Source organism: Stereum hirsutum (assembly GCF_000264905.1).
Source record: "Stereum hirsutum FP-91666 SS1 unplaced genomic scaffold STEHIscaffold_21, whole genome shotgun sequence".
Lineage (NCBI taxonomy): Eukaryota > Fungi > Basidiomycota > Agaricomycetes > Russulales > Stereaceae > Stereum > Stereum hirsutum.
The window spans coordinates 141,125-164,878 of NW_006763151.1; the positions used below are offsets into that span (position 1 = coordinate 141,125).

The window sequence follows — 23,754 nt, forward strand, 5'->3', positions numbered from 1 at the left end:
CTTTCCTGCAAACCATGTCGACCATCCCTGTGCAGTTGTCTCCTACCCCGGGTTTTTGTATCAAGTCATCGTCCCTCCAGCCCGGACATCTCTTTACGTCTCATGGAGACGGTGCCTCTCGCAGTTCTGCTCTAGCACCGATCGTGGTTCCGGAAGGCTTCAAGATCTTTCTCAACATCGCCTGGGACAAAAACGTCCCGCCGCCACCAGATGCCATACAGAGGGAGGATCTTGACGCATTCGACCCAGATGGCTGGGTTGTCCCTGTCATTGTGTCTGCTGGTCGTGAAGATACTGACAAAGGTCAGTTCCATTCGTACAGTTCCCCATCTTTTACGACATGTCCTGGATTAGAGAGCTTTCCCTGGTTCGTCTTTGCACGGTTCTGATAGCTGCAGTCCTTGCTCCATTCTGATATTTCGTGACATATTGCAAAACCGGTGGTATGTTCTTCTGCCTTTCTGACACCGGTACCAGCATTTGTTCATCTAAACCTGTCCGAACCGTTCGCGAACTGCAGCGTTTCAGCTTTAGCATGGACCTCATATCCTAGGCACTCTTTACTCTCACTTTTGCTTATTTAATTGGTCTGTCTTCTCTTCTAATAGCAGTAAGGCGCTGCTCGAGACGCACAGCCACTCGCAGCTCTAGTGCAGTGGAGTCCAGTAGAATCGGGATACACAAATCTTTTACGGAACGGTCAGAGCGCTAGCGTGAACTGTCCGAAGAGGCTCCTTGCTCATAGAGCGCTATACTCGCGGAGGTATGCATAAGCCATTGATGCACACCATAGCCTCTTTCCCCTCTTTGTCTGCGCGAATGTGCCTTATCTGCTCGTTGCTTCAAATTGATCAACCGCATTTGGGTGGCTGTTCGGCCAGGTTCGGCCTCGTTGGTCGTGAAACGAACGCGCGTGTCGTTCGCGCCCCAATAGCCAAATGTTGACTTGTTTTGAACAGTCTTGTTCGATTTATGATCTGCCCTGATTAATTTACTCACTGGAGTTTCTTTGTTCTGTGGACCCTATAGCCGGCAAAAAAGCGCTGGTCTTCGATTGCGTCTTCAACCCGTCGCTGAAAAGCAGAGCACTTAAGGACATCGAGTTCAAGACCTTTCTGATAGGTAAGTTGTCCTGGATCTAGACAAACTCACCATATAGTTGGTGAAAACTGAATCCTAATTCCCGAACACCTCTTATCTTCTTCATATCCATTTGGCCCAGCCCCGTCTGTCCTCTCATCATCTATCACCTTCACTTTCTTGATATCCCTTATCCAAGCCGCCACTCCCGACCGGTAACTAACTAAGCAGCAGAGCCACTGACACATGTTCCTACCATCCTCATCTCGGCTATGCCAATTTGTAGAACTTGCTCTTCAGCGCGTCGAGGCTCAGAGTTCTCTCCGACTCTCTCGCACTCTCGGAACTCCCAACATCGCATCCAAGGGAGAACTCAGGCCCCGAACCGTTGATATCCCCCTCGCTTTGTTTCCTCCATCGCATCACCTGCATCAATCTGGAGAGGCAGTGAAAGCAAAGCCTGCGAAAAAGCTGATTGAGGAGGTGACGCCAGAGACAACGCCTTCGAGCTCGTCGAGTACACCAGAAAGAGGAGCATTAAAGAATGATAACGCGGATACCGCTTTGTCAGTAAAACGTGTTGAAACAGAAGCGACGAACAGGGATGCGAACGCCTCGATGGAGACGCCTATGTGGTCCTGGAGGAGAGACAGCGAGTCGGACCGACTCGTAATCACCGTCGAGGTGCCGAAAATAGTACGTCGTCGCTTTCTCTTTTCCTTTTCGCCATCATATTCCTATCTCTATCCTACCTTATGCTATCTGTACTGTCCATGGGGTTTATGCAGTTTCAGCACCGTTCCCCACACGTACTCTATCGAACTCACACTTACTAACGACATGTTCTGCAGACTCGCGCTCACATTCCTACTGCCGCCCTTGACCTCGAACCTAATGCTATATTCCTTCAGCTGCCACCGTTCTACGATCTCTCCATCGACCTCAGTCTCCCCGACGCCGCGCTCAGAGCATCGGCAGGAAAACATGCCGAAAAGGCGTTGACGCTGAAACGGAACCGAGATCTCGATGTTGATGGCGCGAGGGCAGAATGGAGGGTCAACGAGGGCAAATTAATCGTTCGCGCTTGAAGCAAGGACAAACTGGTATGCTACTGGTCGGCGCCGTAAGCTAAATCTGCTGATTGTCTATGAGGACACATACTGTCATTCAATGTATTTTTATGTGCTCTATTTCTCGGCGCTGTCTGCTTTCTGATGAGCCCCCCGTTTGGTATGAAGTAGACGAGTTCCAGACGTCAAGTACGAGAATCTATCGTAAGGTGAGTCCTGTACATATTCATCGTCGTGTTTCTTAAGGAGCCACATACCATATCCGTCAGCTCATCATGGGCACTGTCACCCGTAAAACAAGTGAGACTCATAAACCCATGAGTGTATAGTCTGCATATCCTACTTTCCTCTTACCGAATCCGTCTCGCGCGTTCCTTCAGCAGTCAAGCTGCGAACTTATGGTATCGAAAAGCAGCCCATGATGGAACCTAAGTGGACGCTGGGTGACAAAGATATATTTTTCCTACATTCTGCATATTGAGGCGACGACGCTCTTCTACAGATGTTATTTCAACTACAGTCACTGTTCTATGCCATACGACATTGTGCTCCCTTCGTACAGATGCACAAACAAACCATATCCTTACTGAGTAGAGACGAAACCTCGGAGCAGCTTTGTGATGTTCTGATACTCTCCTTCTTCAGAGAGCTTAGCTGGGGAAAATCGATGCCCAGGCGCTTCGAGCGATGAGTGGATGATGCAGGATCGTTGTAGGCGCCCTATCTGTGGCGTTGTGGCCCAAATCATGCTCTCCCTCCCCTTTTCAGATCAATCTGTTTTCAACTTCGGTCACACAAACCACACCAACATTACGTTTCTCCACATGAGGTCGTCTTCAGATCAACCCTTTGCATCTGCTGATACTGAAGGAGAATTGAGGGATCTTCTCACCTGAGTATCACCAGAGTCCCATATGCTCCGATGGCAGATACTAGAACTTCTGACGTCTCTTGACTTTCTGGAGTGGTTCGACCTCGGGTTCTACGGCGCTAGCAAAATCATGGGCCCGTCCTGTTACCCACATTGGCGTCTTGAGCCCTGGGTTTGCCTTGGAGTCTCGCTGCCGGATACAAACGCGATCCAAGAAAGGCTCACTTGGCACCCTGGTCTTTTCAAGACATTGGGAGTATATCATCTGAGTGGAATTGACCTGATTTCTTCCTGAAGGATCTCCCAGAGTAGGACTCGTGAGCGAGATGATTCGAGGGACACGGTGCGACGTTTTCGAGCACTTACTCAAGAACGAGTGCCGAAGATCGCGTACCGGGAGCCCGGCAAACAGTAGCGTGTCCTCGACGCCTTGCCACCGGTGCTTTCCCTGCCGCTTCCGAGTCTAGCTCTTCCTAGTTACGATACCGTCTTGAGAAATGCTCAAAGTTTGAAGTGCTGTCTATCAGGTCCACAAGGACAGCGATATCTCACACTGATTAGTCTTCAGATCTTTGGGTTCTGTCATGTGTGCTATCTGGCTCTGCGTCTCTTATATGGCTGCCCTCACGCTCGACTGTCAGGGAAGGGGACCATCTAAGACATCCAACTTCAACTACCTGAATAAGTTCTACTATGGCGGCTAGCGTCTCAACTAGCTTTATATCCGGCACTCTTGAATGTTATGATATATTGATAGCTGGAGCAGGCGCGACGGGCTGTATTGTTGCTGCTCGGGTGGCGGAGGCAGACCCCTCCTTGAAGATCCTGGTCATTGAGGTGAGTGGCAAACGTACAACTGTTCTTCGGATTATTGACCAGGACTGCTCAAGGCGGGACCCGATGTCCGAGACGATGCGGCGCATTATCAAGCGGGTCGTACTTTTCATCATTTGCACCCCGCCTCGAAGACTGTCAAGTTTTATGCAGTAGAACCTAGTCCTCATCTGGATAATCGCCAGGCATTCTATCTCCACGGACAATGCGTTGGCGGAGGCTCCTCTATGAATCGTAGATTCATCATTTATTTTCTGATATAACAGAGACTCAAATATTTTCTTTTTCCGTGTTGTGAACTAGTAACGATGTATACTCGAGCCGCTGCCTCGGACTACGATGACTGGAAAACCGTCTACGGGGCCGAAGGCTGGGGCTTTGCAGATCTTCTGCCTTATCTGAAGAAGGTACGTCGCGTTCTCCACCACAGATCTTTCCACTCCTTTCTAAAACATCCCCAGTGTGAGAACTACACACTCGACACGCCGACTCCTGAGGTTCATGGTAGGAATGGACCTCTAGTTGTATCCCACGGTGGTGAGTATACGACTGTGGGCAAGGAGTGGTTGGAGGTTGCACCCAAATATGACGGACGACCCGTATTGGAGGATCCGAATGATTTTTACACAGTAAACGGTTATTCGGTGCGATCATCCGTCCGGATGTTGGGTTGTCCTGAACTAAAATAAATACGAATCACAGCGCTGGAGGAAGTGGATCAACTCCGACACCGGAAGGCGGTCAGACTCTGCTCATAACTATCTCTATCCACAACAAGACCGGAATACGAACCTTCATCTCCTGACGGGATGTGTTGTTGATAAGATTATCTTCGAGTGCGCATCATATCTGCCCGCGATGATGCTTTGGGTGTTTACTATGACTAGAGGGACTCGTGCAGCAGGTGTTGAATTTGCGCAGAACGGAAGGAAGCGTGTCATCAAGGCGTCAAGACAGGTCGTGATCTCTAGTGGTGCATTTGGCACGCCCGGAATTGTAAGCGTTTTACCTTCGTTCTGTTATTTGACTCGTTTAACGTTGTTTCAGCTGGAACGCTCAGGCCTCGGAGACCGGTCAGTCCTGCAGACGGCTGGGGTGAATGTCGTCTCTGATCTGCCTGGTGTGGGAGAGAACTTGATTGGTAGTTGTCAGAACTATCCTTGGCTCTACGCATTGACTTCAAGTGATGTTCAATAGATCATCATGTCATATTTTTCCCGTACAACACTCCTCAGGATCATATCACCTTCGACAGTATGAGCAGGGGTGAGCCAGAGGCCATGGAATACTGGAGCGAGATATATAACAAGGAGAAAAGAGGCATTTTGTCTTCAAAGTACGCCTTCCAGCCTTTCCTTCGTAATCTCATTATTGTAGATTAAAACTGCGAGGCGCAGTCCTGTCGATGCTGGTATCAAGATGAGAGCTTCGCCCGAAGAGCTCAAAGCCATAGGTCCTGAATTCACCAAGCGGTGGGACTCGTACTATGCCGAAGCACCCGACAAATCCATGCTCTACATGGGTGTTGTATCGATGTGAGTGCACAAACCTTCGGTCTTCCATAACGTTTGGCCTTACACGCCGGTGTTAGGTTGTTCGGTGACATCATGCCATGCCCAAAGAGAAACTTTTACAGTCTTGGCTTCTTTCAGGCAGGTCCTGTCACTCGTTATCCCTAGGTCAAGCTAATATTCACTCGGTAGAATCATCCGGAGTCCATTGGCAAGATTCACATTACTTCCTCAGATCCTTCAACACCGCAGAAGTTTGAACCTATGTGGATGAGCGAGTCAGTTTTTTGCTGCTCTTACAAGCCAGTCGTAGTAGATCACTCACCGATTTCTTTGCTTCGTGCTGTCCAGACCGGCAGACATGGAGCTTCTTGTGTGGGCGTACAAACATTCTCGCGAAACTGCACGTCGCATGCCATGCTATCGTGGGGAGTTCAAGCCGAACCATCCTGAATTTGCACAAGGCAGTGACGCCTATATCAAGGACGTAGAGATGGGACCGGTACCCATCGACGCGCCACCAATTGTATACACCAAAGAAGACAACGAAGCTATAAGGACCGCGATCAAGAAGTTTAGTAAGCTCCATAGTTAGACAGAAATATATGAATGTAGTTGTCAGTATTGATCACCTTATTCCTAGTATCCGGCTGCTGGCATACCATGGGATCGGCCGCGATGAAGCCTAGAGACAAGAACGGCGTCGTGGATCCAAGGTTAAATGTGTACGGCACCGAACATCTCAAGGTCGCTGACTTGTCTATCTGTCCGGCGAACGTCGGGGCGGTATGTCCTCTCAACGCGATACTTATGTTCTTGGGAGGCTCAGATCATCCTTCATTAGAATCCGTATTCTACTTGCACTGCAATTGGAGAGAAGGCTGCTGTGTTGATATGCGAAGATCTCGGCATCGAATTGGCTCTGTAAATACCTGAAGGAAGCCTGTTATCCATGAATTGTTTGCTAGAAGCGTCAAACAAATCCCATTTGCGCGTAACAACAAAGTCATATCACCTCTACTGTCCATAAGTCATGATTATCTATACATGTGACAATCCCATCGTTCTTTTACAATATCATCAGTTCTCGAGCTGAGACTATGCTCTATGCCGTCCACCGTCATTATCTTCGACCTATACAAAAGTAAGGAAGGAGAAATGTAAGGATTTGGTCCCTTCGAGCAATCGAAGCAGTACAAGGCTTCGTCAATCGGATGATTACTAGGAGTCGCCCCAATCTAATACATCTTCCACATCCTCCCATTTACACTCTGAAACCGGGTTCACGAGATACTCCAGTTCATCTGCACTTCCCTCAGCTAGGCCTCCAGCGATACACTTGAGCCCAAGTATGATCGTGAGGTCGTCACACATTGGTCCAATTCATACCTCGACTGGATCAGGATACACGTCACTGACCGTGGTGAATACACCGTTCGTGAGTCGGGCCCGGGCTGGCAGGTTCTGATCGCTAGCTGCGATATTCAGCAATGGCCATTCGTCAACGTACGCTTTTCGCAGAGCACCGGCAGATGCCTCCATGGTGCATGGTGACAGTTTGGCGAAAAGATAGAGCGTGATGGGATCAGTAATGCACTCTGCTATCATTGCGAGGATCTCTCCAGGAAGGGTGTCAAATAAGCCACCATCCGCATGAAAAGGGGAATTGGAAGCTGTGGCATGCTTTTCGTCGATGATCGGGATAGAATCGGCAGACGGAGCGAAGCGGGTCAAGACGTCTGGATCAGGGAGGTACGCCAGGCGGCCGAGGGCCGTTATGCCAGCGGTGGAGGGAGAAGTGGCGTGCCAAGACGGAAGGAAAGGGAGTGCAGTTGTATGCGTAAAAGAACCGCCATCATCACGGTCAACTCGAACGATGACGCAGTACAAAGCAGAGAACAAGAGGCCGTAAACGACTCCGCCAGATCTTGGGGTTTCGAGCATGATTTTCTGGGATACATCAACTGCTGCAGCGCGCAGGCTATCGGGGTCGTCGAGGTGGGCTGCAAGCAGGAAGTAAATAAGATCTTTCTTGATCCAGTTGCTAGTGCCAATATCTATAGGTGATCGCTTGTTATCGAAAACTAGAGGCCAGATCGCTTTTGTGATGATGCCTTCCATGGTCTCGGCGACAGGTAAATGAGAAAACTCGTCTACATGACGGTAAGTCTCGAGTTCCCGCAGTTCACAATCTCCAGGGTAAGCCATCATTGCAGACCCAACTTGGATCTCGAGTAAGCGGATTCGGACCTGCTCCCTGCGACCCAATGTAGCGGGGATAGCAAGGAGTGCATGGACGTCCGAGACAGGTGGAAGTCCTCTACTGAGAACGGTGTATTGATCGAGAACCGACTTCTCTACAGGGCGCGGGGAAGCTTTCCAGCGATATTCGTCGGGGGTGATTGCTGGACACGCAGCATTTCCGTAATGGTCGAACCAGACGCCCTTGATGAAGACGTCCTTCGGAGGCATATTATCGAGACGAAAGAGAGGCATAGTGTCAAAGTGGAAGATAAGATGGTCGAGATCCATCTCGTACACCCGTTCAATCTCGAAAGTCTTGCGCGGTTGTTTGACTTCAATCGTGTAAACGCCACGGGGCCAAAACCCAAAGTTCGGCTCTAGGTATTTCGCGACAGTTTGACGCACTTCTTCCTCGGTAGCATCGTGCGACACCTACATAGCACACAGAAATCAGACTGTCAGAGTCGTTCCGAACTTCTAGTCGCTGATGAGGTCACGTAGGCATCGATGTCATGCTCACCTCCAACCTCTTCTTCAAAACAGCATCCAGTTCCTTCTGCCTCGCTCGAAGCCATTTCTCAAATGCTTTTGGTTTGCGAGGAATCGTCCGAAGTAGCTCAAGACCGAGAAACGCAGGAGAGTTGTCCCTGTTATTCAAGAGGGAGAAAAATAGATTCTTGTGTCTGTAGACGATGAGACGTTGAGCGACCATGAGGGTGCGGCGTAAGGGGGATGAGGATGGTATGAGCGCGGAGTGAAGCTGATGATGGTGGATGCTGACACTGAAAACGGAGGTAAGTGTCAGTCTGAGCCAGTCTGAGCTGTGTCCAACAACCAGACGACACTCCTGCCACGGCTGGCGGCGCTTGAAAACCCTTATGTAAAAGAGAAAGCGCGTGGCGTTATTCCCACCAGGGAGCGCCAGGGCCGCCACACACCTGAGATATCCAACTCACAACCCAGAGACCTAATTTCCGACCGAAGGAAATAGTGGCGAACCACCTGGTTAAAAATCATCACATTGCGTATATATGTAGCATACCTTGTAACGTGAGATGAGTCCAGACACTGTAACAGAGGAGCAAGGGAGAAGACTTGTTTCCGAGACGCGATGAGCCGAGAAAAGAGCAACCGAGAACTTGGGGATAGGGGAATGGGAAGCTTTGGGAACGGAGACGGGAGTGGAGTGGAGTGCAAAGGTATCGACAAGCTTGAGACGGGATTGTGAAACAATGAGATAGAAAGTCATGGGATGGAGAGATGCATTTACAAGGAAGTGAAGCAGGACGAGCGATTGATACAGAGACGAACGGGTCATAACATATAGCACAGGAAGAGTAAGATGTTCGTACGCCCACTGACGACACAAAAAATATACGGACGGGGACGGACGTTAGAAAGACAAGACTTGAAAAAAGAAAACAAGATATCCAGAAACAAGCGGGAAGGAATACTAAGTACAATGGGGAGGGTGATGGTAGACGGGAACATTCTAAGTACGTCCCGCACTTCCGTCCTCCGAAACACTGGTCGAAGGGCTGAGCCTCAAAACCATAGCATACAGATGAACCAAAACGTAGTAGACTTTGAAGACAGAATGCATCACAGGCAACAGCGGCATCGTGAGCACCTGCCGTGCGCTGGCCACACCATATCCACCACGGTGCCGCACAGTCAATGCACCAGCGTGATCATCACTCGGAGTCGCAGACGGCTCAGACTCATCTGCGGCAGGAGAAAGAGGCTCAACATCAAGTCAATCAAGAGGGGGCTCTCCCCATGTCGCCGGTGTGGCCGCGACCCACCCGTGCTCGCTTTCGCCCTCCTCATCGCTGCTCGACTCAGTCTCTGGCTCCGCAGAGGTCACGGACTCAGACGGTGCCGATGAGGCGGCGGAGGAAGAAGACTCAGATGGAGGTACCTGCGCGGGCTCGGTAGCCGTGGTGGCAGGGGCCGGAGGAGTGTTTTCGTCGTTGACGACCTCAACGACGGCGGTCTCAGAGGAAGAGGAAGGCGAGACAACAGCTTGGGCTGTCTGCGCAGCAGCGAGGATGGCGGCGGCTGCGACAGCGGCCGCCTCCTTCTCCTTTTTCTCCTGCTCTTCCTTCTCTTCACGTTCCTGGATATGACATCGATGAGTGTTTGAGGCTATGTGAAAGACAAGAAAGAAAACTGACCTCTCGTGCCTTCCTCTCCTTTTCCTTGACCTCCTTCTCTTTCTTCATCTTCTCCTTCAGCGCGCGTTCGGTGACAACCCAAGCTGCAGCCTCCGACGCTGCCGCCTCTGGTCTAGACTTGTTCTTCAACAAATCTAATGACAGGGACAATCGCAAGTCAGCACACATCTGGAAGATGTCAACACCATACACAACGGAACAAACCACCGCCCAATCACTACCACAGATCTCCACAGCGTCCGCGCCACAGACAGCCTGTCCTGCCACCCCACTTCTCCACACGCCATGAAGGGGACAAAAAGCAGTCACCAAGAGCGAAAGAAAAGGAACACTCACAGCCTTGCAGCGCGGCGACGCTGAACTCCTCATCGGGGAGTGCTTCCGCAAACTGCTTTGCCAATTCCGCCAACCTCGCCCCGCTCAATGGTGGTGCTGAATGCGAGCACGCAGCGATGTGTTCCTCCACGGCCGGTGGAAGGTGGCTCTCGGTCTTCTCGTTCGTCTTGGGTGGCGTGGCTGTGCTTGCGGTTCTGCTTCTCCCAGCCCTGGAAGGCGATGATGAAGGGGAAGATGACGGGATCGAGGGTGAACCAGAGCCGGACAGAGAGGAGATACCAGTGAATGCATCGGAGAATAGCGAACTGAACGTGCTAGATGCGGGCGACGCGGGTGTGTTAGGGATGTCCAAGCCCTCGAGCTCGAGCTTGTTCGCCTCAGCCTCGAGGTTGATAGTTGATGGGTTATTGCTCGGTAAGTCTGCATCCGACGATGGGAAGAAGTTGCGGAACAGATGTTCCGCTTGCCAGCGTGAGGCGTTTTTGAACTCCACCCAGACATCCATTCTGCCCGGACGGCAAAGCGCGGGATCCAGACGCTCGAGATGATTCGTTGTGCTGTGTGATACAATGGACATCATTGAGTACCCATAGCCAGTACGAAAAAAATATGACCACCTACGCAAAGAGTATACGACCCTCAGAAGCAGCGACACCATCCAGCGCGTTCAAGAGTCCACTCAACGTCAACGTGTTGGTGTCGGAGATGTTCTCCTTATGTCTCCTGCGGTGCCTGTGGCTCGACCCTGAGTCTTCCTCTTCATTGTCGGAGCCCTTCTTTTCCTTGTCCTTCTCACCAGACTTGTCACTTTTCTTGTCAGATCGAGTCAATGAGCGAGTGAAGGCCGCGTCGAGATCCTCGAGGAGCACGATACAACGTGAGGGTACGCGACCCATCAGCGTCGTTAATGTGCTGTCGTTGATCCAGGATGATGACAAAGACACGACGTAGATGTCCAACAATAGCTCGCCAGCGATGGCATGGATCAGAGACGATTTTCCCGAACCGGGCACACCATACTGCGCAAAACACAACAAAGGATCAGCATTGGAGAGCGGGATGGATTGATGGTGATACGGATACGCACTAGGAGATATCCTCTCCGGAATGGAATCCTTTTGAAGAGATCAGATCAGAATGTAGAACACTTGAGACGAATCGGATTTAACCCACCCACGGTCCGCATACCACTGTAGGAGAGCAACACAAAAAAGGTCAGATCATCCACCCAAATAACCTCGAGGCGCCCAAGGAGGACTCTACATGGGCGTAAGGACTAACCTTTTCGGATCTCAGGAAGTCGTGCGTGTCCGCCACGAGCATCTCTTTAACGCCGGGATTGAGGACGATGGAAGACATCGGCCTCTTATGACGCGAGTCTGTCCATCTCCAGCTTCCGTAGGAGTCTGCGAAATAGATCTGGATGCGGTGGACGGCTTCAGCTTCATACTCCTTCTTGGCTTGCAGAACAAGCTGCTTGAGGACTGAGTTGTTTCTTGCGACGACGCTGTGTCAAAATAGCAGCCAGGCCGGCGGTAAGTTAAGTATTTCCGAAAGATGCCCGCAGATTAGTCAGCGAAGTGATGACAAGCAAACATGAGGTGACGCGCGTCGCGCGTCAAGAGAAACGCGGGGAAGGCGAGCAGCATCCACGACACTAGTGACGGATGCAAAACGAACGCAAGAAATGAAAGACACACCTAATGGATAACGTGTCGTAGCCACTATAGTGACCCTTCCTGCCTCGTTTCACGCGCAGCCAATGCCCGCGGTAGAAGATCGTATGCGTCGTATCCATTGTTGGCTGGAAGACTACTCTGACCCGAGCCTTCCCGGGTGCATCTTCCTCCTCGCCGTCCTCCTCACCAAAGGCGTTTTCACCTCCACGATACCCATACTGTCCTTGAGACGACGAGCTTGTTGTCGTCTCGAACTCTCGGGATCGTTGCCACTCAGGGCGACGTGAGAGCCTAGAACGTCTTCAATAAAGGAACATCACAATAAATGAGTGTGCGGACGTACCAGAGCATGAGCCAGTCGTATGGGTAGTCTTCTTCGGAGAAGTGTGCCGTGAGAAAGAAGGCTAGACATGAGACCCAAGGACGTCAGCGTTATTCAACACCAAATGTGGGGTGGCGCATGCGAGGGACAAAGGAACGAGACTAACAGTTCACAAAGGACGACCTGTACAGACGAAGGCATAGGCATCAAGGGCGATAATGAGCGGGAAAATTAGGGTCAGTATCAACGGAAGGCGCAGCGACCCATAATTACTGTGGGAAGCGCGCGAGCGGCGCGGGACTCACCAAGCTGAGCTGGAGACGCGTCTTGCAGTCTCGACGGTCCCACCGAGAACGACCAGCTTCATGCCATCGACGACAGAGTTACTCGCAACGTTGCCCACAAAGGGCTGCACGAGCGACTTGAAGACCTCCATTGAGGATATGGTTATGTGTTATGAGGACAGGGTGAAGATATCGAAAGGGGACTCGAGTGGCGGACGTAGATGATGGGGGTTCGAGAGAGAACAAGAGCTGGCAGAGCTGCTATAAGAGCAAAATGAGAATGCGGAAGCGGGGGACGAAGAATGACTGGGTTCGACTCTTGCTCGAGCTGTGCGAGTGAGAAGACGCGGGGCGCTGGCACACGCGCAAGCCTCCCCTTTATGCGGGGCGCCTATTCCCAACCCTAACCTTGCCCGAATACCCAACACCGCACACAACAACTTCAACTCCGCGATGCTCGTTTATTCATACCAGAGCCCAGTAAAGATAACATACATCCAGCATGGTCCCTCATGTCTAGTCCGAATAGGCCTCACCCCCCTCCCATGTACAATCCTTCGACTGCCACGTTTGCCTGCCACGTACCTGTCCAGTCAATGAATGTCAGCCGCCACCCGAATAGTTAGTGTGAAATGATAGGAAGAGCGATCAGTGACGTACCGAGTTTTCTCACCAACCGAAGCATCCCAGGCGCAGGAAGAACAAGTACGAGTGATACCGGGACAATGACTAGAAGGAACAACGAAAGGAGGAACGTGATAGGAGGTTTGATGACCAGGAAGTAAAACAACGACTGGTACGATGTGCTGTCTGAAAACTGCAAGCCCCAGGGTCGAAGTAAGACATTACGTTCAGCACGTGTATACGTCGCGGAATATAAAGAGGAATGGATCGGAATATGTGTGACAGGAGCGAACACGCACCATAGAATACGTGTTTCTGTAAAATGACCGTTCCTTGCGCAGAGAAAGTCCGTCCTCTGCCTCTGCGGCCGTTGGGGGTCGCATTCGGGTGAAGATGGGCGGCAGTGGATACACAAGCTCATATGCCAACGGACCGTGAAATGTGCTCTGCATCACAACCTGTAAATGCACGATATATTATCAAACTGCGAGCCTTCAAATGATAAAACACAAGGATCTACTGACCTCGCCGCGGGCAAGGGTTCGCGCACCCAAAAGATCAAAGAAGCACAAGACGGCCCCAAGTGGCAATGCCACAAGTAACGTCGTGCCCAGCTAAATATTGCGATACGCAGGGTCGAATACGTACGTCGCAAGGTGAAGGTGAAATTGTCAGTCTATTCGTCCGAGATTGGGAGCCTAAACACACTCTGTGAAAGGTAAAAACTCACCAGCGTGAAGACAAAAAGGAAGATCCATGCCACAAGTGCATAGGGGAAATTGAGCACCATTATATGGAACAATGCAGCCCAACTCGACCTCTTCCATAGCGGACGGAAATACCTTCTCCAACTCGAAGTTCCACTCTGTGCGACGCCACTCGCTCGCCTCCTCGACACCCCGACTTCACAACCCAGCATATCCGCAGCCTCTACCTGCGTATCTCCGGTCGCGGACCGCCTTCTTGTCCTCGTCCCGCTCTCGTCTCCACCATCATACTCCTCATCTTCGTCGTCCGAATCACCCTCCAGCCTGAACGCACTCACCACCGTCTGCGCCAGACTAGGCGACGCGCTCGTCACACTGAAGACCGTGCTCGTCTGCGAAGCCGTCCTCTGTCTCCTAATCCTTCTCGGAATCCCATTCACAGCTGCGCTGGAGCTGCCAGGGGCGGGAAGCAACGGCGTCGTCTCCGTTGGGCTTGAAGTCTCGTCCGCAGCAGCCTCCGCGCTCTGAGGAAATGGATGTTGCAGCTGTTGAGTCCGCACTACGATCCCCCCGCTGACCGTAGATCCCAACAACTCTCCCTCCGACTCCGTACCAGCACTCGATACCTGCGTGTGATTAGCGTTTCGCCTCGTTCGTCTCGATTGTCGTGATCGTCGCTCGCGTGCAGGGTAAGGAGGTGGTGGATCGTGTAGTGCCGCGTCGCTTGGTATAATAGGAAGAATGGGTGCCATAGTGGATGGTGGGGGTGGTGGCGAGCCTGAGGGGGGTGAGATGGGCTCAGGCGACATGGTAGGTACGTTGTGTGCTGGCGCCAGACGAATGTGGGGTGGTGGGGGTGTGGAGGAAGGATGGATGAACGGGATCCGATGAAGAATTGGTGCATAACCGATCGATTTGGAAGGGCGGAGCCGCGAGAATCTTATCTTATCTCTAGTCTCTAACCAGACCTTATATAACAAATCATTATATAAGGTCTGTTCCAATTTCTGGGACTTTGGGGCGACCCCGAAAGACCATATATACATAGCTATGTTTTTGAAGACATTCCATCGGATATGGTGTAACGGCTAACATTGCCGCCTCTCATGCAAGTTCGCGGCAGCTCGGGGTTCGATTCCCCGTATCCGAAATGCATAGGCAATCCTCTGCCTTTGAATCATCCTTTTATTCTTTTTTTGGTCTCTTGGTCTCTCAAGAGCTCCTGCCAGTGAATATGTGATTCCTGCACTACTTGCTGTTTGAAAGCCGCACTTGAGGTTTTGTCAGGGCAATGTCTGGTCCGATCATGATACAGGTCAAAGAAAACCATCCTATAAGCGTCCACACATCAAGGCGAGAAATCCATATTACGACGAAATTAATGACAACAGACAAGTACACCATACGCAATCTAATTTATGCAAGAAGAGCGTATACAATCCCGTTCTCGCCTTTCAAGCTTTCACTGTGATACCGAGATCCTCACAAATCATCACCGCAGCCTTCTCACCAATCGCCGTGGCAGTGGAGTACGGGTTCTACACGCGGTAAGGAAGGGGAGGCACAGGGAGACGTCGTCAAACTGATCAGCATCAGAGCTTCAGAAGTTCAAACGAAAGGGACGTACCGCTCCGACATTGTCAGGGCTAATGGAGAGATCGACGACCTTGAGTCCTTGAGTTCCATAGACATTCAGCCTCGAGTTCACGACACCGCCCTTCTCTCTTGGCTTCATCGCAGCAGTGCCCATGGAGTGCCAGCAGCCAGCAACTAATACAATACCCAAGACCGGTCAGCCTACACTCGTCGCAGAGTACGAGCAGTTCAGAAATAGATGGAAGCTCACCGAATTTCTTGATAGCGGTCCTAATCGCCTCGTCGTCCTCGGCCGTGTACTTGATGGTAGGTGCGTCCATAGGGACGGGGCCCGTCTCTTCCTCCTTGGTAGCTGCAGCGCTTCCCTTCGGGAACACAGGGTGGTTCTCCGTGAATTCGCCACGGTAAATCGGCATACGGCGAGCGGTCTCCCTGGAGTGCTTGTATGCCCAAACCAGCACCTCCATGTCTGCAGGGCTAAAGGCGAAAGGATGAGCGGTGATCCTTATTGGAACGAGCGAATGAATTGGACTTACGAGCTCATCCACTTCGAGTCGAATTTTTGGGGAACCGATGGATCGGAGGAAGTGATATGGATGTTACCGATGGACTCTGGATGGTTCTACGATAATTTTCGTTACACCAGACGGATAGAGCAATACATAACCAAAGAGCTTACTTGGAAGTACCCAAGACTGTAGTAGTTCTTCTTCGGAACTGCCAAGATGTCGCCAAAGAACCTGTGAAGACATACGTCAACATCCAACTAATATTGTTAAGAGAGAAAGAGAGATCACGTACATCGACACGGCAGCCATGAAGAGGATAGACTTGTCCGGTGCATTGGCATAATAACTGTTCCAACGTTTCGTGAACTCTGGACCAATGGCCTTCAGTTCCTCAGGAGAAGGCCTCAGCTTGAGACCTGTTTCCACAGGACTTCGGGACAAGTCAGAACCCGAATAAGGACAAGAAGGCAGAGTAGGGCACACACTTTGAAGTAAGGATGCCTCGCTTCTCCTTGGCGTAGATATCGCCCCAGTATTTCATGGCCTCCGGTTCGCCTCTGCTCATGGCGTCGAATGTGACGTGGTCTTGTGTAGTGTTATATGGCCAGAAGATGACGTGATGGTCTATGCGAAGTGTCGTATTAGTATCACACCGGGCCATGAAAAGTCGAGGACTACCCACCGATCAAGTTCTCTCCGACACCGGGCAAGTCAGAAACCACTTTAATCCCGGCCTTCTCCAAGACTGCTTTGCCGCCGAGACCCGAGCGTTCAAGCTGTATATAATTTCGTTAACAGACGCGCAAAAAGATGATGTTCAGACTGCACTCACGATGGCGGGAGTCCCCAGTGCGCCACCGCAGACCAAGACCTGCTTCGATGCTTTGGCAACAAATGTCTTGCCGTCCTTGACATATTCGACACCGACAGCACGAGTACCTCTGCTGAGAATAAGTATCATGCCAGTCGATAACAGTGGAAGAAATGAACGTACTCGAACACAACTTTGTTGACGACGCATCCGGTTGAGACTTGCAAGTTCGCGTTCTTGTCTTGCTCCGGATAGAGATAGCAGTGGGCTGAATCCGAGCGCCTTCCGGTCTCGCCGTCGATCCACTTCCTCCAGCGCTGAGGTTGGTATTCAGCACGAGATACCACAATATCAGGAGATAGTAGTAGAACGTACCGAATAACCGTTCACCGTGAAGAAATCGTTCGGGTCCTCGATGGAAGGCCTGCCGTCGAACTTGGGAGCGACCTCCAGCCACTGCTTGGCGACGGTCGTGAACTCGCCACCGTGAGACACCGTCAGCGGCCCAGCATTGCCGTGTACCTCGGGCGTCGGGGTCTCGAGAGTATAGTTCTCGCACTGGAAAATATTTATATGTGAGATAATACTACCGAACAAAAAGGAGGATACGCACTTTCTTCAAGTAAGGAAGGAGGTCTTTGAACGCCCAGCCTTCAGCACCGTACTTAGTCTTCCAGTCGTCGTAGTCCGACGCGGCAGCACGGGAGTACATGGTCACTAAAGTATTTTAAGTTAATATACCGCACTCGTTAGATACGCAAAGACACTCACGATTGAAAGAAGAGCCTCCGCCGACACATTGTCCGTGAAGGTAGAAAGCCTGACGACCGTCCAAGGCAGGGTTTGGCTCTGCAGCGTAGAACTTCACGGTCTTGGAGGCAGCGTGAAGATGATGGAAAGTGCGACCCGCTTGGTAGGTTGCAGGATCATTGCGAACGTCAGGTCCTGCCTACTCGACCACTGTCAGAACGCAACACTCTAAGTTCACAAGTAGACTGCTGACCTCCAGAATCAGGATCTTCAGGGACCGGTCTGCCTCTGCAACTCGGGCAGCGACGATGCAGGCGGTAGCGCCGCCTCCGGCAATTACAATATCGTAAGAGTCGGAAGCATTGGACTTAACGTCGGCCGGAGCACTAGTCACTGTAGAAGACATTGTGAGAGGAGGATATGGATGTGGGCGGTAGCGCACTCGCCAGCAAGCCCATGGGTATCCATATACCTGATAGCTGCGAGTCTAGAGCGAGACTGATTGGTTCAGCCTGGGGGCGAGTTAATCGTTTAGACCAGCAAGCGAAAAGGTCCGTAAACGAGATGGAGACACATAATATTCAGTCGGGCAGAAAGTCTACCCTGAGAAGGGGGAGGATCGAGCACCGTCGCGAGGTGAAAGTCAACGAAAAACCCGATAGATCTTTGTCCGAGATTATTGTCATGCAACATACTACAAATGACTGATAAAAAGAAGAATCCAGCCTTCCAGGGGTACGCAAAGGCTAAAATCACGAGTAAGGCAGGCTTCGGCATTGGCATGGTGAGCCTTGGGCCTCCCACTTTGGATATCTGAACCTGATAAAGCCTCACTGATAGCAGTATCTGAAGGAGGCGGTGAGCGTGAGTGAAGTGCCACTGGAGACTGTGGATTGAGGGGAGCGTACACCAACTGTGCTCCGGACACTGTAAACCTGCAACCTGTTCGCAGCAGTCTCGAGCGGGGGCTAGCGGTGGAACCAATTTGGAAAAATAATCGGGCCCGGCCATTAATCGGGCCCCAGCGCTCAACAGGTTCCGAAAGATTCCGGAGACGAATTGAACTTGGCTCGCGTTCTTGAATCTTCATCAACCAGGCTCGCAGGCTCCTGCTCGTACTTATCCCCAAACCTCTCGTTACATATGGAAAGGGAGTTTTACACGTCTTAGGTATGTATGTATTATTTTCAAGCCAATTCAGACGTCTTGTGTTTGTGGCGAGTGAAAGACAGACTAGTAGTTCCCTGGCCTGATGTTTCAAGTTGCAAGAGTTCCAAGTACACGATCGTGTCTGATCGTATCGACCGTATTTCATCGTTGTACTCATGTCATATTTATGAAACCAGTTCATCTGGCGGGAATTTCGTTCCCTTTCCTGGATTGATGAAGAACTTCGAGAGACCGCTCTTGGTACACGCGGTCGTAGACGGTGCATTTCCCAGAGGTTACAGGTAGCATAGTAAGAAGGAATGGTGGTCATGGCGGCTTGGGTGAGAAATCGGGATATCGTCTTTCATTCATCCACGATCCCGTATCGACGATCACAGACCTTGAGAGGCGCACCCCCAAGCCAATGGCAGCCACATGTTTTTTGTGCCCAGACTACAACTTCGCCGCGCGCTCTTGATCGGGATGGTACATTCTTCTCTGTTCTTATTCGCGCATTGGCGGATAATCAGTTTCTGTGCCGTCCGTGGAGCTTGCGCTAACGGCCATCTCTGCCATATTGCACTCGGATCCGCAAATTCCATTCTGGAGGGGTGGAATGCGCCGTGTTTGAGGAGATGGGCGGTTGGAGTATATATGCACCGCCAGCTTTACGCCCGAGTTCTTTGTGATAATATTATAGCCGGGCTATGCGTTGCGCGTAGTCACGAAGACCTGTAGAACTTAGAAGAGAACCTCCAAATATTGAAGCACAGTACGAAAGAGTTAGTCCGTTGCGCCCATCTCAAAATAGGTAACTCTGACAACTCGTGTTCTTGATAGGCCTCTACATTGTACAAAACAAGAGACCTGCCAGCGCGTTCAATGCAGCCCCCACATAGTTGATATGCAACCATAGGTGCTGCAGGGTGAGACGCCTCCGCACGCCCGTCCCTGACCCCATCCCCGACCCCACGTCCGTGCCTGCCTTTTAGAAAAAGGGTATGGTGCGAAGCACTTACTCACCGCATAAGTCGAACACCGGGAAGACCCGGTCACAGGAGGGTCAAATTCGCCTCTAAGACTTATCTGTCTTGCCAAAATGCTCCTTTTGATGAAAGGAAGAGATCCCCAAGACAGATTTCCAAAATAATTAAAACTGAGGGACTTTCAAAGTTCCCACCCACTAGATTGGGCGGGTTTCAATTTCTCCCGCCAAACAATTAATATTTAATGGAATTGTTTATTATTTATGAGAGTCCCGGGTTTTTTTAATGTGCTCCAGGAATTTTCTTTCAATAAACTGAAATTTCGACCTCCCGGGCACAAATTTGGCGGTTGAATATTATATGCGGTGACTAAGTGCTTCGCACCATAGGTTGGGTATATTGTGGTTTCATGATAATACTGAGATCGTAATCGTGCTGAAAAGGTTTTAGCAGCCAGCAAAATAGCAAAAAGAACACGGGATTCCACCTCTTCTCTCTCCCTTACTTTTTCTTCCGTGGGCATTAGTCCATCGCATTTTCGCCTCGACATGGGATCGCCAGCAGCTATAGTGTACGTACTCTTTCTGTATACGACGCAACTTAGGGCCTATACTGAACTGGCCGTAGTCAAGGTCCTAGTCTCATTGGGTGAGCGTCACGTCTTCGACAAATTATGGATCGTAGACGCTGACCTCCGTTCCCAGGATCTTCCTCAATCTGGTCAAGAGACTCCCTTCCTTCACACTTTGTAGAATATACTCATATAGATGATCTATAGATTCTGTACGGTGCTATGTGTGTTCAAGTATGTGGAACTCGTCCGAAAATAGCATTATCGGTTTGTTAATTGTTTTGGTCATGATAGGTCTTTTACTACTACACGAGATACCCGAAGTACGTTGACCGTGTCTACTCTGAACTTCAGTCTGACGTGCGGCTGACAATGTGTGTGCAGGGATACGGTGTGGATCAAACTATATGTACGTCCCGACTGTCGCAACTTTGGCGTAAACTTATATTGTCTTCCAGGTTGCCCTGTTATTTGTGGCCGACACCCGTAAGTCATTGTCGTCCAATCTAGCAGTCTCTTGCTGACCGTGAGACTAGTCAACTCTGCGTTCAACATGTGGTGGTATGGCTCATTTTGTGCTCTTCATTAATCGCGAGTGGTTGCTCAACCACGCTGTGTGCTCAGGATCTACGATGTACTCGTCACGGATTGGGTACGAAAGCTCACCTTCAATCGCAATCACCGACTAACAAGATGAATCTATAGGGCAATGCGGAGGCCCTCGCTGTCGGCAACTGGAGTACGTTTTTCGAACAGTAGTTTAGACATGGTCCACTTACTCAGTTTTTGGCGCTTGAGTTTAGTCTTCTGGTACGTATGTGGTCTCACAGAATGCGTTCTTCACACTCATCCCTTGTCCTTCAGTACGGACCCCGCCATGACAGGCATCATCGCGGGTCTGGTTCAGGTCAGTCCGCCAGTCAAAGACGTCACTTTTGTTCCGCATACACTAACACACCCTTCAGAGCTTCTTCTGCTGGAGGATCTGGGTGCGATTTCTGCGATTTTTGTAGCTGCAGTCAAATGTCTGACTAGTTCTGCTCAGGTGCTGACCCGGAGTAAAATCATTGTCGCAATCATTGGTTTCGCGACTGTTTGCTGTACCTGTGAGTACGATTATATCTATTATATCATCCGAAATTGACCTTGATGAATCATCAGTGGGAGGTATTGGGGTACGTCGCCACGCGCTGTATCTATGTCCTAGAAGATCCGCTGATCAAAGTGTTCCTCGTGTAGTCTGGAATTGCGGTCGGTATCATGAAGCAATGGGCCATCCTTCAGAACGGTACAGGAATTCTAGTGGTCTGGCTGGCGGGCGGTGCTATCGCAGACATTGGTATCACTGTGGTCATAACGTGGCACATTCGTCGCCACGCTGTGAACTTCAAGCAACGACAAGACCCCCTCTCTCGTCTCGTCCGACTGTATGTATTTCTCGCATCCGTCACGGCGTCTGATGCTGACAACGAGCTCCAGGACGATCTCCAATGGTTTAATGACGACGCTCGTCAATGTAGCTGACAGTATGTCGGCATATTTTTATCTGACGTAGGGCTTAGAGCTCACAACAGTCAATAGTCATTGCATTCGTAGCTTCGGTGAGCCGGAATATCCATAAGATTGTCTTGCAACTCAAAGTTAACGCGTGATCTATTTGCGTAAACTCTATAGACCGGTGGAATGTGAGCGAGAAGTATCCTCCGTCGACGGAACTCCCGCACTAACGCCTTTATCAGGCACTTGCTATTCAACTTCCCCCTGGCTAAGCTCTACACGAACTCGTACGTCATCGCAATTCTCATGCATCACCCATGGACTGACTGTGTTGTCTCTCAGTGCGATGGCGACCTTGAACCAGAGGGAAAGGTAAGTTTCGTGTTACCGAAGTATGTGGGGCACTGTGATTGAAATTTATCCGCCATCTTCAGGAACAGGACCGAGCAGTCTAGCACCAGCAGAACGCCTTCCGCGAAGGTGTTCACAGACGGTCACGGTAATCGACCAGTCAGGGTAAGTTGGATCTTCACTAAAAATCTCGACAGCACGAAGCTGACGACTTCCACCCAGGCCGACGGCGCCGTAACAGTCACGGTGGAAAGGCACGAAATGGTCGACATGCCGAAGGGAGACGAAGAATGGGAGCTCGGAAGAGACACAAAACAGGACAGCTTCTAAGGGGCTTCGTTCGATCGGCCTGTGTCCGGCTGCCCCAACAGCTGGGAATAGTTCTGACTGATATACATATAGGGTCTCTTTATGGCTTTTATTAGTCCTGTATATACTCTTTGGGTTTCCTCGGTAGCATCGACCTCCCGCCGGAGGCATGCGCTCGTTTACTTCCTATATAAAACCACTTAGATTATCAACCTATACATGTCATCTATTGCCCCCAGTAGTTCTCTCACTGGACCATATGCAAGGCCAGCCACGCTCGAGAGTGCCTGAGACAACGGAGACCATCCTTCGGGCCAGAAAATAGGAGTGTAGCTTCATTCAAAGTCGTCCTGTAAATTACCAACGGCAGCGGGCAGGCCAGGGGGAGAGACCAGGACGAGACACTTCGAATAAAAAAAATGCAAACCCCGTCGGTAAGTGAGCTATAAGCGAGTGTCGACGACGAGAACAGTGTCTGACCGTCCTACGTGTGTGCAGGTGGTGGTCGTATCGTACTGAGAAAACGGCGTAGACGATGAGAACCCTGGTGGTGAGACGAAGAGCCTGGTTGACTAGCACTCGCGGTATCCTGCCATCCCGCAGAACGGCTTTCTACAGACAAACATCTACAAGCATTGATAGTGGGGGCGAATAAGAGGTGAATATTTTATACAGATGATGTTACAGAAAAACACTGTAGAACGAAAGAGTCGGTAAGGGTAGTACTAGTAAAAGATATGGGATGGGCGTACCGGGACCATCAGCCACACCCCCCACGACGTCCTCACACGCAGCCCAAAGCATATCCCATCATTATGGACGTCCAGCCGATCCATCGACGGTGGATGGATGCAGATTAGAAGCGCCGCGAGCTTTGAGGACGGCCTGCGCCTCCTCCGCCCACCGTGCCTCGCTCTGCTCCTCTTGTTTAGTTTTCTATAGAATCAGCCCGCGGTGTGTGGAGTCAATCATAACTTTCAAGATGAATAAGCTGCCTGCTGTAGAACGTACCTTGTCTACTGGTTCATCAGTAAGACCCAACGCTTTCCGTTCGTCCATAATCTATCATTACAGGATTGGCGCTCGTCAGTCAACCGGAAGATGGTGACCGCCATCTGGTCAGCATACCTCTACAGAGTAATATAACAAGATAATCAGTGTCTGTTTTGTCTCGGGGAACCTAGTGAACGCACCTTGACCCCTCTTCATAGTATGCGTATGCACAGCGAACCCAGTCCCGATGCCCCATATTGAGACACCAACACATCCTATAACGACCGTTCGATGAAGAATATCGGCTATTGAGACCATTATGGATAATGTGTTCAAGGCAGAGGACAGATTTTTGAAAGGATATCGCGAGCTGAAAAGAGAGTACAGCCGACAGTAAAGATGCTGCAGCCTGCAAAGAAAGCGCGACGCTATGGTGAAGTCAACCGTGCGCGAAACCGCCACACCTCGCGGTTGTTTGTGGCGTATTGCAGAA

At 50.7% G+C, this 23,754-nt stretch overlaps 7 protein-coding genes and 1 non-coding gene across 8 annotated transcripts; 4 read left to right on the forward strand and 4 right to left on the reverse strand.

Moving 5' to 3' along the window:
- Positions 1-14: 14 nt before the first annotated feature.
- On the forward strand, positions 15-2,168 carry STEHIDRAFT_68743 (uncharacterized protein; the record flags this gene model as incomplete). The annotated part of the gene is made up of 6 exons (XM_007310614.1): positions 15-70; positions 125-303; positions 1,030-1,122; positions 1,367-1,487; positions 1,611-1,776; positions 1,932-2,168. 6 exons carry the CDS (start codon positions 15-17, stop codon positions 2,166-2,168), a joined length of 852 nt encoding a protein of 283 aa, XP_007310676.1.
- A 1,546-nt stretch (positions 2,169-3,714) lies between these two features.
- Positions 3,715-6,294, forward strand: STEHIDRAFT_68504 (alcohol oxidase-like protein; the record flags this gene model as incomplete). Its single annotated transcript, XM_007310593.1, has 14 exons — positions 3,715-3,858; positions 3,912-4,089; positions 4,159-4,262; positions 4,317-4,499; positions 4,558-4,691; positions 4,743-4,851; positions 4,903-4,996; positions 5,053-5,191; positions 5,253-5,377; positions 5,447-5,511; positions 5,559-5,644; positions 5,718-5,944; positions 6,010-6,152; positions 6,211-6,294. 14 exons carry the CDS (start codon positions 3,715-3,717, stop codon positions 6,292-6,294), a joined length of 1,815 nt encoding a protein of 604 aa, XP_007310655.1.
- Positions 6,295-8,752: 2,458 nt separating this feature from the next.
- On the reverse strand, positions 8,753-12,725 carry STEHIDRAFT_87633 (P-loop containing nucleoside triphosphate hydrolase protein). Its single transcript, XM_007310647.1, has 11 exons — positions 12,430-12,725; positions 12,291-12,307; positions 12,146-12,206; positions 11,824-12,093; positions 11,405-11,630; positions 11,297-11,313; positions 11,211-11,238; positions 10,745-11,142; positions 10,124-10,680; positions 9,788-9,921; positions 8,753-9,729 (listed from the first exon to the last, which is right to left on the reverse strand). The coding sequence occupies exons 1-11, from the start codon at positions 12,558-12,560 to the stop codon at positions 9,367-9,369; spliced, it is 2,202 nt and encodes a 733-aa protein (XP_007310709.1). The 5' UTR covers positions 12,561-12,725; the 3' UTR covers positions 8,753-9,366.
- Positions 12,726-12,870: 145 nt separating this feature from the next.
- Positions 12,871-14,512, reverse strand: STEHIDRAFT_126085 (uncharacterized protein). Its single transcript, XM_007310648.1, has 5 exons — positions 13,763-14,512; positions 13,557-13,646; positions 13,332-13,490; positions 13,069-13,225; positions 12,871-12,993 (listed from the first exon to the last, which is right to left on the reverse strand). The coding sequence occupies exons 1-5, from the start codon at positions 14,489-14,491 to the stop codon at positions 12,941-12,943; spliced, it is 1,188 nt and encodes a 395-aa protein (XP_007310710.1). The 5' UTR covers positions 14,492-14,512; the 3' UTR covers positions 12,871-12,940.
- Positions 14,513-14,809: 297 nt separating this feature from the next.
- STEHIDRAFT_t290 lies at positions 14,810-14,889 on the forward strand. The gene has a single exon. It is a non-coding gene; the product is annotated as a tRNA-Glu (tRNA).
- Positions 14,890-15,193: 304 nt separating this feature from the next.
- On the reverse strand, positions 15,194-17,811 carry STEHIDRAFT_162979 (alcohol oxidase; the record flags this gene model as incomplete). Its single annotated transcript, XM_007310649.1, has 14 exons — positions 15,194-15,277; positions 15,367-15,509; positions 15,586-15,812; positions 15,872-15,957; positions 16,015-16,075; positions 16,137-16,274; positions 16,330-16,468; positions 16,527-16,620; positions 16,677-16,785; positions 16,839-16,972; positions 17,031-17,213; positions 17,269-17,372; positions 17,427-17,604; positions 17,659-17,811. 14 exons carry the CDS (start codon positions 17,809-17,811, stop codon positions 15,194-15,196), a joined length of 1,833 nt encoding a protein of 610 aa, XP_007310711.1.
- Positions 17,812-20,088: 2,277 nt separating this feature from the next.
- On the forward strand, positions 20,089-22,289 carry STEHIDRAFT_162980 (uncharacterized protein; the record flags this gene model as incomplete). The annotated part of the gene is made up of 23 exons (XM_007310650.1): positions 20,089-20,111; positions 20,168-20,188; positions 20,245-20,260; positions 20,319-20,345; positions 20,406-20,434; positions 20,496-20,520; positions 20,570-20,597; positions 20,648-20,666; positions 20,736-20,763; positions 20,817-20,850; positions 20,915-20,921; positions 20,976-21,018; positions 21,077-21,100; positions 21,157-21,217; positions 21,273-21,286; positions 21,351-21,538; positions 21,591-21,637; positions 21,693-21,712; positions 21,786-21,796; positions 21,851-21,895; positions 21,951-21,980; positions 22,043-22,124; positions 22,182-22,289. The coding sequence occupies 23 exons, from the start codon at positions 20,089-20,091 to the stop codon at positions 22,287-22,289; spliced, it is 930 nt and encodes a 309-aa protein (XP_007310712.1).
- Positions 22,290-22,694: 405 nt separating this feature from the next.
- STEHIDRAFT_105712 (uncharacterized protein) lies at positions 22,695-23,665 on the reverse strand. Its single transcript, XM_007310651.1, has 4 exons — positions 23,462-23,665; positions 23,280-23,332; positions 23,021-23,204; positions 22,695-22,962 (listed from the first exon to the last, which is right to left on the reverse strand). Exons 1-3 carry the CDS (start codon positions 23,577-23,579, stop codon positions 23,082-23,084), a joined length of 294 nt encoding a protein of 97 aa, XP_007310713.1. The 5' UTR covers positions 23,580-23,665; the 3' UTR covers positions 22,695-22,962; positions 23,021-23,081.
- Positions 23,666-23,754: the final 89 nt, after the last annotated feature.